The sequence below is a fragment of the Saccoglossus kowalevskii genome, chromosome 3 (assembly GCF_978046115.1).
Source record: "Saccoglossus kowalevskii chromosome 3, keSacKowa6.1, whole genome shotgun sequence".
Lineage (NCBI taxonomy): Eukaryota > Metazoa > Hemichordata > Enteropneusta > Harrimaniidae > Saccoglossus > Saccoglossus kowalevskii.
This window is the reverse complement of record NC_140643.1, coordinates 31,712,606-31,729,140: the sequence shown is the minus strand read 5'-3', so window position 1 is coordinate 31,729,140 and position 16,535 is coordinate 31,712,606. Positions and strand designations below refer to the sequence as shown.

The 16,535-nt window shown below is 32.9% G+C and overlaps 1 protein-coding gene across 1 annotated transcript in view; it reads left to right on the top strand.

Moving 5' to 3' along the window:
* LOC100370359 (sentrin-specific protease 8-like) overlaps positions 1-14,280 on the top strand; it is a 131,056-nt gene extending 116,776 nt beyond the window's left edge. Inside the window, exons 5-6 of the mRNA XM_085497056.1 lie at positions 10,203-10,253; positions 12,412-14,280. Coding sequence (XP_085353182.1) covers positions 10,203-10,253; positions 12,412-12,575 — 215 coding nt within the window. The 3' untranslated portion in view covers positions 12,576-14,280. The remainder of the gene's footprint in view (positions 1-10,202; positions 10,254-12,411) is intronic.
* The last annotated feature ends 2,255 nt before the right edge of the window (positions 14,281-16,535 follow it).

Here is a 16,535-nt window from a genome sequence, read left to right as displayed (position 1 = left end):
ACATGGTGCCTGCAGCTTCGCTTCTAAAATTCACACGCTACCGGTATGTCTTGTTTAATCCATTAGTACTAGCGGTAGTCATTGGCTAGTGACATCATAAACTAGAAAGACTACTTTCCAAACTAGTCTACTTTTTTATTAGTCACTCCCAATTACTTGCACTACTTGCCAGCCCCCTCAGACTCCTGTACTTTGCTCTTGGGGAGCTGTTGTTTGTCGGCACTGAACTGATTATCCTGGAATCTTTTATGAGCCCCATACATGTAGGTGCAGTGCACCTGGTGGATGATTCCATTATTTATTCCGGGTTTAGACTTCTGATTAGAAATTAAAACCACTTTGTCTAGTTTAGACATCTAACTATTCAATAGATGTAGTAATTTGCTAGTTGCTAGTGATGTTATAAACACTATATTTCAGGATTGCATCTATGGTACAAAATGTAGCAAAATATACAGCTCTTAAAATTAATCGATTGATACTTAGTCTATTAAAATTGTATATTTTAACTGTGCTCTATAATTGATATACAAGTTACAAAAATAAATTTATCCCTAAAATTTTATTGTATGTATTATATTTAGTCTCTGTTCAGACAATGAGAGACCCTAATGCATGACATGTCTGTTTGGTTTTCAGATCAGTTTCAAAATTGATGAATAATGGTCATTTATGTGGTCACAAATGTTGTTTCATACCTATATCTCTGACATACCTTGACAGGTCATGTTCAAATTTGACATGGCTTGCATATATACATCATATTGCACATATGCATATTGATTGGATTCATGATGACCGAATGGTTGCCATTTTGATGTTAAAAATTTATCAAAATAAGCATTTACGCAATTCTGGATTTGTATATCAGCTGTACATGGACAGATTTCATTCAAACTTGGTATATACATTGAATATTATGAGACCTTGATGCATGTTGTATATTGTTTTATGGTTTGTTTCAAAATGGCTGACTGGTGGCCATTTTGTTTTAAATAAATGCAGTTTTCAGGCCATATATATTTCTTAAACTTGATATTTCATAGGAACTATAAAATGCAATTACTTGATTGCTCTCAATTTTATTGTAGTCTTTTATTGTATTGTACGTCCATTCTTATCAAAGTGGCAGGTTCAGCACCTTTTTTAAGATGTATTACATCCAATGGCTGACTAACTTAAAAACTAAAGTGCATTTACAGCAGAAAATGATTATGCCACTTTTATACCTATTATTTTTCATTTGCATAAAAGCATTATGTTTCTCATATGAATTATAGCAGTTTCTTTAAAAACAAATAGACTGTAAGATATATATATTTTATATTAGCCAAGGTATATTTGTATTGACTGTATCCCAATAATTTTTGAGCAGCATTCAAAAGTATCCATTAAATGTTACATTGTAACCATATTTGTGTGCTGATATTTATAGATACATGTACATGTTTTGACAGTAGCTTTATAGATTCTGTCACATGATTGGAACAATTCAATGAAATGAACACATCAACTGGATTGTGGAAATTCTTATTGAATTATTTAGCACAAATTGTATATTGTGTAGTATGCAAATCTGATTTAAGTTGGAATATTGCAGAATGCTCTTTCCTGTATGTAATCATATTTGATATTGTATCACTGAACAGCATATTTCAGAAAATACATTTTTGATATGTGATAATACTACTAGAAAAAATATTTTGATAATAATATACAGATATTTGGTTGGTGCTATATTCTTGAATAGATATTTATGCTTAATGATTTGATTGAATATGGAAAGGGCATTTGTAGAAAGAATATCCGCTAATCAGAGGGTGATAAAAAGGTGCATGGTGCTGCGTAATGATAGTATTGATACTGGAACTCTGTTAACCATTGTATCTAATGGGTTCATTCAATCTTCAATCCATGCATCTCTTGCAGCCTTTCCTGTTGGCGTTTCATTCACTGATTGATTCAATTAAAGTGATTTGTATATGGAACCTAATCTAAAACTCTGACATTATGGTAATGCTTGAGGAATATCATTACAAGTAGTATGACCTGTAATATTGACAAATACATGTTACTCTTTAGCTATATATACACTGTAACAAGGTGATTTCAATGTCCAGGGGGAATTGCAAATAATTATTTTGTGATTTATTGCTGTGTGAATTACTGCTTGCCTTGTTGTGAATTTATTTATGTATGTACACACTGTATGCGTGTAATTAGTCATAATTGCATGCAAGAAAACATTGTTGTTACAGTATTTAGTGCAAATTTCAGGATTAATCTGTTCCATTCAAGTCTGCTTGTAAATCTGAGGTCTTTAGATCTTGTGAATTTGTGTGCATAGTAAATTTATTTACTATCTGATTTATTTTCACTTGGATGGAAGAATTGTTTTGCTTTTAAATTATAACCCTAAATTTTTTTTGGCATAAAAACTTCCAGCCTCTCGGGTGAAAATAAAATCAGCCAAATCATTACTCATAAATTTGTTTTCAAATTGTGTGGGCTTTGATAGAAATAATACTTAGTATTGCAGTCAAAATAAATTATTATCAGTCATTTGCAACTGACATGACAATTAATTATTGAGTGGGTATAGTAAGGCAAGCCCTCACACCCAGTAATTTCTCCATGATTGATACCATAGTCTGACATAAAAAGTAGAAATACAATCCATATCCAATTTGTTATTTGTGAAATCGAATTTACCAGATTTTAGGCTTTCAACATTGACGTTAAAATATTCATCGTGAGAGAAAAATGGCTTGACTGTGATATGTACAGGTGGGGGTTATTCTGCAATTGAAACAATTGCATCATTTCGGGGACTTCGCTTATGGGATTAGCCCATATCCCCCCAAGATCATTCATATTTTTTCTCAGGTACCGGTATATTTTGTGTGGGTTTTATTATTGTTAATTTTATTATTGTAATTAATAATACCTCATTAACGACTTAACAGGCAGCCCTCGCTGCGTCAATGTCTAAACTCAGTAGTTGCAGCCCCCGCTGCCTCTACCCATAACCTCTTAACTTCATGCAGCCCCCGCTGCATAACCATGGTGTAGCCACAGCATTCGCTGCCTATACTTTCCAGTTGCAGTAATGCTGCAATCTGCCATTCCATACTAACATCATGCAGCTATGCTGCAGCAACCAACATGTTTTCAGTCTTAGTCTACCGATAGTTTGTATTTTAGTTTAGAAACTGTAAGCCAGCTAGTTTACACCTGCTTTGTTCTTCATTTTGGGGGCGGCACCAGGGACCATCTTATCAGTCTGCATTGTCTCACTTTTGTGTACGATGGTCTTATTTGCCAAATAAATTATTGGTTCATGTACATGCTCTTGTGTGTGTGTCATAAATGATAGTATTCTGGATGAATTGAGGGTAAATTTTTACAGCTGCCTAAGAGCTCTTTTGTGTAGGCATTTTGTTGATACATATATATCATGCAATTTTTCACTTTTAGAAATAAATTGTGTGAAATTATTGTAGATGCAACTATCATGCATGGAAAGTGTAGTTTTAGTTTTAGCCATGGTGAATAACACAATATTACCAACTTGTTTAACCACTGGGCAAACAGGGAGATTAAAATGTTGTGAAAAAGATCAAAACTTCAAATGCATGTGCATTATTTACTTATTTACTGGTCGCAATTTGGGTGAGTGTGCCCAAGTTCTTGGGGAAAAATCATAACAAGATAAACATTTCATGTGCATTTGCTACAAAAGTTAATTTACTATTTTAAAGCCCCTGGCCAAATTGATTAACTGCAACAAATTGAATGCACACACCTTGATAATATAAACAGATCGAGCATTTCAAATAAACTCTTTATAATGTAGTGAGCAGTATGGTTACTTTTTCTAACCCGGTCCAACATTAATTTGTATATGTGCAATATGATGTATACATGCATGTAATCTGCATTTCATATACTACTATGTATTGTATTATATAGCTAGGTCAAGTTTTGAATCAGCTAATCAGCTTTATTAATACCGATGCCGTAAAGATAACGTGACATTTCTTTTTCGGTTAACAAGTTAATAAAGGTTTTTACATACAAAATGTAGTTGAGCAATCATAAAATATTCACTTGCTTGAATGCCACAGTACTGTATAAATACCGGTAATAAGATATTTAGTTATATTTGATGAACTTGTCTCTTTGGAATACATATACTAAACATGTCTTCTCCAAAGCTGATAGATACCTGTAAACTAATACCTAGTCCCTTGATATAATGAAATGGTCAAATCATACTTGAGAAGATCATATTACATTTTCACTGTTGAATGTTATGTTGCAATGGAAATGTGATGTTTGTATCTTTGGGTTTGATCATTCTTTGGAATAAGTTCAAGGACATGAAACATTACCAAAGCCTTTTATGGATAACATAATTTTCTGTTTGAAAGATATTAAATAAAATTTGAACTTATCCAACTATCACTATTACCAATGGGTATTGTGAATACTGGTAGTAGTATCCCCTTGGTAGTCACAGATTTAGACTACATAAACAATCTTTGGATATCTGGTTGAGTCCCTTTAGGCGTTATATAATATATTTTCAAAATAAATTTGCCAGATGTTATAACAAAAATTTGAACTCAAGACTCTTTTTTTGAGAGACTTCCTATGGTTTGTGCTGTGTGTAATAACATGTTTCTGGTTTTACAGATATTATCATTTTTTCAATTCAGCCATTAAGATCATGATCATGATCATTTGTAACTTCTCTTTTCTTGCTTCTAAATACAATCTGATGGATTGCAGGATGACACACAATATTATAGCACAACTCATTTGGAGTGAAGTGGAGAATAGATTTTTAAAGTCATGACTGCAAAATCTGCTTTGCTTAAATTTTGACAAAAAATTATTTCATATCTTTGATATCATTTATGGTAATTAAAATATTCAACTTTTAGTTTTCCATAATATATACTCTGTTCCTTCTAGAAAAGTTACGTTGACATAAGTTGTGCCTAGTAATTAAAAGAATATCATAATCTTTGGTTTACACCAGCAATTTATACAAGAAGCATAATTATGGCGACCACTGGATAGTCTGCACAATTCTGCTGACTTGTAGATTTTTGTAGATGTCTACCCAAGCTGTCTCTGTCGGTTTTCTTTGCTTCCCTACTAAAACATAAACTCCAGAGCATTTGCTATTATATAAGATTTGTGTTCCACTCACTATAAATTTGCATATCTCAATGCAATTTTTAGCCTTTGAAAAATCATGTAAGAAGTGATGTCAGTACCAAAGATCACCCACTTGAATAATTAATAAATTACATGCCCATATTTGTCAACTGGCCAGTGATTCAATGCCATAGTATTTTCTCTTGTATTTCTGTTTGCTCTTAATGTTAATTTTCAATCCATTATAATTGTAGTTGTGTTGAGATTGTTGTTTCGGTAAATTAGATATAAATTACTTTGATACTGAAGACTTTCCGCTGTTTGAGTTGAACAATGTTGAGTAAATTATTATTCACAGGTACTGAGATGTTTTCTTGTACCCAAATGATCGTCGGCAGACGAATGTGTGGTACTTTGCCGGACGTGGCCACAAACTTCCACCAAATGGTGAAGAATTGATTTCTCAAAACAGAATTCAAAATGAAAAACATTTTCCCCCCTGCTAATGTCAAACTTACCGCTCATTGTGTGGTATATTCAAGCAAAATATAAAGCAGAGAATTAATTAAAAGATTTAATTTTATGCATACAAGAACTTCCTGATTTGTGAGACTTGAGTGATGATTGACATTTTGTTGGCTCCTGGTTACTCAATATGCAAATAAGGGTGTATGTGAATCATGTGAACAAATGATTTACTCGTTAAAAATGTAACCAAACAATACTTCACTCTAATTTTGGAACACAGACAAATTGTATACGTTGTATAATAGATAATTTCCACTTTTCTTTCATGATTCATAAACTTGTATATGCTTGTCAGGTAATACAGAAACAAATGGACATGCTTCCACTTTATTATTGGTAATCACTTGACTAATTATCCTTGTTAAGTTCTAATCTTGTCAGCCCCATGTAGTTTTACATTGACTTGATCACATAAGGGATAATCTGACATACTATGTCTTACTAGCTAATTTATATTGATCTTGCATACTCAATATACATGCTGTATTCTGAATTGTAAGGCCTTTGTTAATGCTTCCTCTTGAATCTTCACATTCTTGATGGCCTGGCTTCTGTATTTCTGGGTAATTTGCATTGTGTATGTAAAAATATATCTAATTTTCAAATTTTCAATGTGATTTGTTTTGGGAGAGGGGGGGTTTGTATAAGCCATTATTTGTTGAATCATCTATATTAAAGCGGGAGGGTCATCACTTGCGCACACGCGCTATCGCCATCTGACGCATGCGCAGGTGACTACTCCCCCGCTTTAATTATTTAATTTGCATTTTTGCACAACAAATCATACAAGTTGTCCATTTTACCATGCATATACAATGTATATTTTAAATATCTCAGTTGTATCATTTTGGCAGGAAATCATTGACATATTAAAAACCTACATTCACAATTCACACAAGAACCATGCAGAGTTGAATTGTGATGATAAATGCTAAAACCACCCTTGTATACTACTCCGTATGTATTTCATCACTTAGTTCCTGCTTAATATTTGTCTAAAATTAGAGAACAGAGATGCTATAGAATTCTGTGAATTGGCATTGCCGACAATGTTATTCCCATATGGATATTTTGACATGATTCTGAACAGTACTAAAATGAAACTAATCAGTAGAAAAATGGTATTTTTTTTTCTGTGGTACCTGGATTTTTTTTATCAAGAAAACACAAAATATAATTTGAGCTGTGAAAAGCATTTTAAACCTGAAACAACCCTGTTGTCAGCATATGCACATTACAGCATGAAAAAAAAAATAGTATGACATTGACAGGTTGAAAACCATGTAGGCTATAATCAATCAAGACGGCTGCCAGGAAAGTTCTCCCAACTACAAAAGATGTTGATTTTAGCAAATCTAGAACATATGTTTATTTCATTCATTAGTGAGACCTACATTGATCATGTTTTGATGACATTCACATTCCCCTGGTAGTAGTACATGGAGGACATGCAGTTTGTGAACACATTGGTGTACTTTATGCTATACCTGTAAAAGCTGAAAGAAGAATAACTGTACATTTATTTTCATACAATAGGGTCAGTCACATATGATATAACACAACAGTAGCAATGTATCTTTTTAAATATATGCAAGTCTACCAGTATTTGAAGTCTGATAAGGATATTATTATTGTAACAAATATGAAGGGTGAAAGTTAAAAATAGTACTACTAGTTCATTTGCATCATATAATTGAATGTGGTTACATGAAGTAGTTGTTACAATTTCAAATCTGGCTCACTTGGAGGAGGTGTCTGTTTCTTTGACTAAAGAATGACTGTTGTGTAATATATTTCTGTCATATATACATGTTCACTTAGTCAGATATTGATCATTTCTGGACCATAATTTAACTTATTGTGTTTAATTTTAGAATAAACTATACATTAACTTTTGCAGCTTGCTCAATTCATCATAGTTGAACAAGCTTTGACCTTTCATAATTGTGAGATGCTCTTCTGTGTAACCCTGCCCACCAGCTAGTACTACCAGCTGTGAATGCAATCAGCATGCATACATTTATTCGAATTTGCTTATATCTAAAATAAAAGTACTAGTATTATTTACATTCAGTTTTAATACTGGTACAATTTAAAATATTTGCATGTTATGAAAGTTGTGCACACCCACACATTTTGCTTTCTATTGTGGCTGGATTATGATTTGTTTTTGTTTTTTGTTACAAATGTGAATGGCTGCCTGACGGCCATGTTGGTTGTAAAATGACCCAAAATTAAGTATGCCTGCTATTCTGATACCAAATTTTAGGTGTGCATGCATTGATCGATTTCATTCAAACTTGTCACATACAAAATCAAATAATCATATAAACCAATATGAAATGAATATTAAGAAAAATTGTAATTTACATTGCTCTAACCTTTATAAGTCAATATTACAAGCACTATACAAGCACATGCAGCACAAATATATTCATTTTGATTATTTGACAACTTCATAGTTCAAAATGTTTAATAACAGGGACAGATGATTTGGTTGACTTTATTGAGAAGTAATGGATAAAATTACATACCCGGTAATTTATTAAACTACTTGTTGCACTCCAATTTTTTTTTTTAAACTTTAGATGCTTGCTTTTTCTACAACTGTTTACAAATGTATTTGTGAAATGAAAAATGAATATATATTGGAACTATTAATCTACATGTATTTGATAGCATATCCCAAACATGCTAAAGTTATAACAATATTAGAACAATATGTATTTGGTATTGATGCATTGCAATCTGTTTTGAGATTCAGTAAAATTTGATTGACTGGCAGCTATTTACTGTCATGAACTGAGCTGTTCTCTGACATCCTTAGGGAAATTCATGCAACTTGGTATGCACATTGCTCATGGTTGGTTATTATTGCATTTTAATTTGTTGTACAGTTTTATTCTTGACGGACTGGTAGCCATACTGTTTCATTTGTGCATGTGCTTATGACAGATTTTGTCAAAGTTGATTTTTTTGTTCAAATTCTGTAGAAATACAAGACATGTCATTGTAGTTATCAGATCCAGTTTAACAACTTATTTTTTCTATTTAAAATGTTGTCAACCCTGCATACCACCTTGTATTACCAGCTGCAAATTCAATCAGCATAAATAAGGCATCATTTATTTGAAGTGACTTCTGAATACTCGTAAAAAATGTATGTTTATTGTATATAGTTTCTTGTATTTAGACACAGACATATCTTAATTTCTATTTTGGGGTTCTAACAGATATGACTGACATACATTAATATGTCCTGACATTTTAAGTTTTTTCTTATGATACAATCAAGAAAATGACATCAATTCAGTTCAGCACTCAATTAATTATTAAAATATGTTTCTGTCGCTTCAATGATTTTGACAAATTGTGCATCTTTTGAAACCACTTATTAGTCCCCGTTCGGACGAAGTCCGAAAACGGGGACTTATGTTTTGACCTCCGTGTGTCTGTGCGTGCATGCATGCGTCTGTGCGTGCGTCCGGACCTGTATCTTAGAAATGCCTGGACCAATCACAATCAAACTTCACACATACATCATACATGATATCATACATATGCACGTCAATTTGTTTCACGTTCTGATTCAAGATGGCTGAATGGCGGCCATTTTTGTGCTAAAAATCATCAAAATCAAGCATTTCCCGGCTGTTTACATATGGATTTTGTTCAAACCTTGTATATACGTTGGACATTATAGGACCTTGACAGACAGATATATTGGTTTGACGATCCTATTCAAAATGGCCGAATGGTTGTCATTTTTGTGCTAAAAAATCATCAAATATCAAGCATTTCTGGCACTTATGGGTGGATTTTGTTCAAACTTGGTACATACATTAGACATTACGGGTTACTGATGCACGTCATTTTATTTTTCAGATCAGACTCAAAATGGCTGTTCGGTGGCCATTTTGGTTTAATGAATGGGTTTCCAGACCCATATGTCTGACTTGTTTTGACTGATTATGTTCAAATTTTAATTATTCATTACACATCATGTCACAGATATACGGATATATTGGTTTGACGATCATTTTTAAAGTGGCCTAATGGTGGCTATTTTTGTGCTAAAAAAATTGTTTTATTTTTTAGATCGGATTCTGAATGGCTGACTAGTGGCCATTTTGTTTTAATGAATGGGCTTCTAGAGCCATATCTCTGACATGCTTTGACTGACTATGTTCAAATTTCATATATTCATTATACACATATTCATAATGGCAGATTTTGTTTTAATTAATGTTGTTCTAGAGCCATATCTCTCAATACTCGTTTGACGATCAGATACAAATGTCAATCATTTAAATGTTAAACAATCATCATATTCCTGACATGTTTATATTCCAGCTATATTACTATAAACAAAACTTTATATCTTAAATTTGATAACTAACGGGGACTGTGCCATGCATGGCTTGTTCTACTATTGACTGATAAATAAATCTTACAAGTTAATATTGATGTAAGCATCTTTGTTATTGTCTGTTTTCACTCTACAGCCAAGACAGAAGTGAAGTTTGTAACTGCAGACAGCCCACAACAGAAAAACAGTAAGTGAGCTGTTTTGATTTTCAGTAGTATATATAAATATACCATTTTCCTAAGTCTAACCATTTACTGAATGTAAATTAATTGTAGGTAGGCATAGAATGCCTAAACTTAGTTTATTGTAGTCCATCTCTTCCTCATTGTATCTCAAGTATTACTTGTGATTAATGTCCTCTGTAGTAAGTATTATAATGCCAATCCGTTGAGTTTTGATTAAATGTTCACTCATGGTTATATTCTTTTTAGAGAGATTGAGATAGAATTTCATTATTGTACATGTATGCATGGGTTTATCCTATACAAATGTTCTCTTCTGAAGCCTGCAGACTCTTACAGTCGGTCAATGTCTACATTGAAATATTTTCACAATTCAACAATCTCGATCAAGTGTGATATTTACATTTTTTTGCATTTTTAACGCAAATATTTGTCCAAAGAATTCATACTGGCATGAATATGTTGAAGGTAAACACTATTCCGATGTTCTGTGTTGGTTTGCCCAGTACACAGTCATTATTACAAACATGTCAATATTAGTGTTGTCAACAAACCCCTAGCTCTCAGTCTGGTCTGTTCAAGTTAAAAGTTCAATAATGTTAGCATAGGCTTGCTGGATTTGTTTGATCTTCACACTTACTGTCATCTGAATCTTATTAAGGAATCATTTTTATGGTGATTTGTTTCTTTTTGTAATTGCCTTGTGTTATTTCAGACATGTGTACACATCCTTGAGATACTGTACACTGTATGTTTTTCTAATCAACTTTACATTGCTGAATTATGTTCACATTGAATTGGGTTGAGGCATTATTATATTATATTCACTGAAATATAAATTGTAGAAAATTACAAAAAAACAATCTTCAGACTGGTAAAAAAAAAGGAGTCAAGGAGGAGGGAGTTGGTGATAGAAGAAGCCGAAAACAGAGATTCTTTTTGTTAATCAGATATTAGTCATAACAATGAATTTGTAATTCCACTGTGATGATATTATACAGTTGCGTAGATTTGCAGCTTTTTATAAAAAATACACATGAAAAGTCACAGCCAGTTAGGTTAATTGAACGAGAGCATAATTGAATTGGACAGGATGTTTCCCAAGACAGTTTTCTCATCAATAATTAAAATTACATCACTTTAGACCAACCAGTCGAACTGACGTCTCAAAGTGCTCTTTCAAAATGTCAATATGAGTGATAAAGATATTGCATCATAGTAAAATACATCTAAATTTCATTCTTGTTGGGTGTCATCCAGGTCATTTGGAATCCACATTTGCTGTGTGCTTGCATCTTACTCTGTAGCTTCTGATCTGCATTGTAGTATTCAAGTTTTCATGCTGATAAGATACATTAATAATATAAAACCTAAACTTGTTTGTAATGTTAGTATATTTGTGTTCTATTTATACGCCTTGAAAAAAAGCATGATGTATTAAATTGTATCTGAATGGTCAGCAGTTCAACTTGCAATTCATAGCAAATACAATATTGTCCAGCTTTCAAGTTGTATCTAAATATACACAGAATGCTTTTCATGATAGATGGCATACAGAGGACCACCTGAAGAAATACATTCACACATATCTATAATTTATATTCCAATGTTTACATTTTGCTAATTTTTATTTGAATGAATTATTTCATTGTAGTTAGTATTTCCAACTCAAGTGGCAACTGTGGTATCTTTGGAGCTATCGATAGATTGTTTGGTGCCTGTAAGTCTGTAAAAATAATGAAATTCAACAATCCAGCTTAAATTGATGTGGGGCCTTTTTCTTTCTTCAAATAATGTCACAATCCAGTGTGTAGTAACTAAGCCATGTGATATTAGTCATCTGGTTTAATTTAATTTCTACATTTATCTCAATTCATGGACGAAATAGAGTGAAAAGTTTATCTGTAGTTAGATAGGAAAGACAAAGTATCAAAAGGTTCATCTGTAAAATAACTAATGTATTTTAACTCAGCTTGAATCTTTACTCAGATATAATGCACATAATGGGCATTGATTCCCCTGCTTGATTTTAGCTGAACTTTCTCTTGTCTAATATGTCACATCATTGCGTAATTGCTAGGATACCGTATCCCTGATATTGTGTGAAGTGTTTTTGTTTTTATGCTTATAATAAGAAACTGTTTAATTATCTACTTTTTATAGGTTATGACTGTGGTTTATTTGTCATCTGTTCTACTGAACATCTCTGTAAACAATTACTCCAAGGTTGTAAAATATCACTCAAGGATGCAGTAACTCAGGAGGCTGTATCTAGGAAACGAGATGCGCTTAAAACTCTTATACTGTCGCTTAGTAACCCAGCATAGATGAGATGACAATGAGTGCCTGATTTTAGACTACAGTTGTGATTGTGTTGCTTAGTTCACTGAAATTCCTGATGATAGATGAGATGTCACATTAATACATTTATGAATATCATATTTGTTTCTATGTGCTAAAGCTATTAAATAACATCACATGCCCTAATGTAGCCAATCAGAGAATGAATATTGCCTGGTTATATATTTATAAATTTAAATTTTAGACATTTATTTGTGAAAGCTGCCAAAGTGTTATAGAAACATTTTGATGATAATCAATGGATTTCATATGAATTATTCAAAGTCATGTTCAAACCTAACAATCAGTTATATTATGTGTTATGCAAATGCAAAGAGAGCTCACTACTATGTAAACTCAACACTTAAATGATGCAGAAATGACCTTTTTTGTATAATTTTAGCACTCTTTGCTGAATGTTGTGTGATAACTTTGACAGGAGGAAGATGGAAACACACTTGTAGACACACTTCAAGTGTGTATTTAAGACTAAAGTGCTGTAAATGAGTTTTTGAGAGCTGCATCCATCATGGATAAGAGTAGTTATGTTGACGTATTCTCTTTAGCGTAAATGCAGAGTATTTACATTGTCTGTCATGGCTAATTGGAAGTGAAAAGAATCTCACAAAGATTTGTGTTTCACCCTGCTCAAATGCCTTTAAATGATTAGCCATTTAAAAAAAAGTGTTGACTTGTTGCCTAATTCGCATGCTAATATTTTTTTATAATATTCTTTTATTACTAAGGCTTACAATTGAGCTTGTTCAATTGTATTATATTGAATGTCAGGATCATGATAACGATGTGGGTTGTTATTTGGTATATTAAATATTTCTATTGTGATGAAATATTGACATTTCTATGTACATTATTGAATCCTCAAATGTTTATATTACTTATATAACCTTGTCCTTAAAGTGAAAGGGGAAATTACATTCTCTGTTTTAATATACTATGAGGAAAGAATGATTGTTAATTCTAACAGAATTATGAACAATCACATTCATATCCTTAAAGCTGTTACTAGGAAATGTTAATTTCCTCATTCTGAAATATATATGAAGATATACATATAATCTCTATAGTGTAACATGTACATACTGCGGACATGCAGTATATTTAAACAACTCTATTTAACAAATTAATGCCATAATTTCTTGCTAACTGTGTTAAATCTGTAATTGGTTGATATCTGATATCAGACCTATGAAAGCATTGAGGGTTTATATTCCTATATAGTGTTTGGTGCTACCTGTTATAGCTGTTGATGCGTTTGATTAAATCATCGATTTGAAAAAATGCAAATTAGACAGAGGATTGTATTTAACTGAGCAGAGAGGTTATTTATCCACAGATGCTTGGCTATGTGTTTGGAATATATAACTATGGAATGAAGATAACTGTAAATTAAACTGTGGGTCTCAGTTGGTGCATACTATTGATAATCTGCAAGGATAAATCAATACTCAATATTGTTATTGTTAAAACAGTGGCAGTGTGCATAAAATGTTGCAACATGCCTTTGAGCCTTGGTTTTATTCTGTGTGATATGAATTGAAATGGGGTTTTGCAGTAAATAAAATGTCTGAGCATTGTTTGGCTCCATCACCAAAATTACTAGAAGCATTTTTATATACTGCATAAAATAAAATGATTGTCCAGAACATAATAAAAAAAATGTGTTGCAAGTTATGCATGAAGTCGTTAATTGTTATACCCTTGCTGTACCTGGTTGTTTGAGTGGAAAACATTTTTGTATTGATGAATGCTTGTGCTCTTAAAATTAATTTGCTACATTATAATATACAGTTAGTTTATGAGGTGCATATATAAGAGGCCCTTGCAAAGTTGATAGCAAGATGGTGCCAGATAAACTGTAAATTGTTGTGCGGTGATTAATGTTGCCTTGTATTTTTGAGCAGTGAGTGGGATATTGCGTTAATGTCAACATACACTGGTGTAAAGCTATATGACATTTGTATGACCTGTGGTCTAGTTACGATTTGTGTGTAATATTTCTATGTAGTGATTAAAAGGGATGGAATGGAATGCCGACCAATATGGTGGAGAGAAATTGTTGGATTAATGTCAGATTGTGTTGAATAGAGTGAAACTCGACAAACAGTCGTACCTGTGCAGAAAATAGCATTACATTTAGAGACAATGATAAATGAAAAGTAGTACAAGAAGTTAGGTGCTTTTGCATGGTTGCGTGGGAATATTTCCGCCGCTTTGGCGCGACGAAATTGTTGACATCACGTCATAGGCGCCGGACACGTGCGAATAAACACTCTATCAAAAACATGCAGTTCAGTAAGAGAAATGACGTTTGATTACTTTGAACTGACTTGTATTGGACCGTGACGTGTGTTTGAGTAGACTGCCTTTGAGTTTTTTTCGCTATGATACAAGGAATACTTTTAGTGCTTCATTAATACATGCCGGCTCGCAGTATGTAACTTTGTCATCGTATCTGTACAGTATGTGTACAGTATTACTTATTTTCTTGTAACAAACGAAATAACATCAAAGAGTTTCTTAAAATATATACCACTAATAAAAAAAAAGGTAAAAACCTTCCGTTTAGCTGCAACCATTATTCTATTTCGAAAATAATACTTATAGCTATAGTATTTCTACTAAATTATATACCTAGCTTTGATGAATATTTGATATCATCGAGGAAAGGAAAACGCAAATTAATATGGTGTAATATGTATGTACGCGTAAGTCGTAGGTTTCTTGGCCTATTACCCCTTGGGCGTATAATGGCATTGCCATTATTGAATGCCATGTTTATTTAATGTGGGATTTACGTGCCTTACGTTTTTGGACATGGACATGGAAATTGGACTCGTACGCATATGAATTAATAGCTCTCGGCCGATGGCAATGCCTGTAATCTCAATTGCAACATGGAATTAGAAGTTAATCAAAGAAAAATACTTTGCAGTTTTGCACAGCTGTGCGATTTTACTAGACTCATTATCCACAGATATATACGTGTATTACGTCGTTCATTGCGAAATTCATCAGAATATATTTTTATTTTTTAATACAACGAATAAATACCGAGTATTATAGATAATGCAAATAATGTTCGCTGAACCTTGTGTGTGTAATGAGCGTATCCTCTATTTCGGCAGATTCTCACACCACGTCTAACTGACATGGTGAGGGCACTTTATCTGATGCCTAGCAGCATTTAAATTAGCATTTTAAAAAATAAAATGACCACACATCTCGTGAGTATTTCATTGGCCAATGCATACAACTGTTTATTTGGCGTACTGCATGTACTGCGAGTCAATGAATGGTTACATTGGCGTTTGTCAATGATTGTACATGTATAAATGTGTATTTCAATGTACAATCAATGACTACCTTAACAGTGGCACATGTTTGTAACATTGGCATATAGTTATACAATGACTGCACGTGTGTGGGGTGCATGTATGTCACTTACGGGCGCACTTAAGGATGAGACACAGGTTCGTCGGCGCTTATATTCAGTTCAAACCTATATTTCACAGTGAAGATGGCATTGTACTACCGACATGTTATATATTTTTAGTTAGCTCTGTGTGTGAATTGTCCATTATACTGTATTGTAGTTACATTGACATATAATACAATAAAAAAATTAGTGTAGAGGTGTATTTTACTGACAGATGCACATACATGACAGCACATCCAGGTTTCATTTCATGTTAACCGCCATAATGCTACCGGACAGCATTTGCAAACTGCAAACACCTCTTATTGAATATTTCATCTTTCCAACAGTTTAACTCGGGTCGCATCTTTGTCACATTTCCATAGCTGCTACGTTATTGACAGTTATGGTTAAGTAACACGACATCGAAACTGAGCTGCAGTGACAATGAGTAGTTGTTTGAATGCATGAAATCGACATGAGAGCAAACATGTCGAATAAATATCAAAGA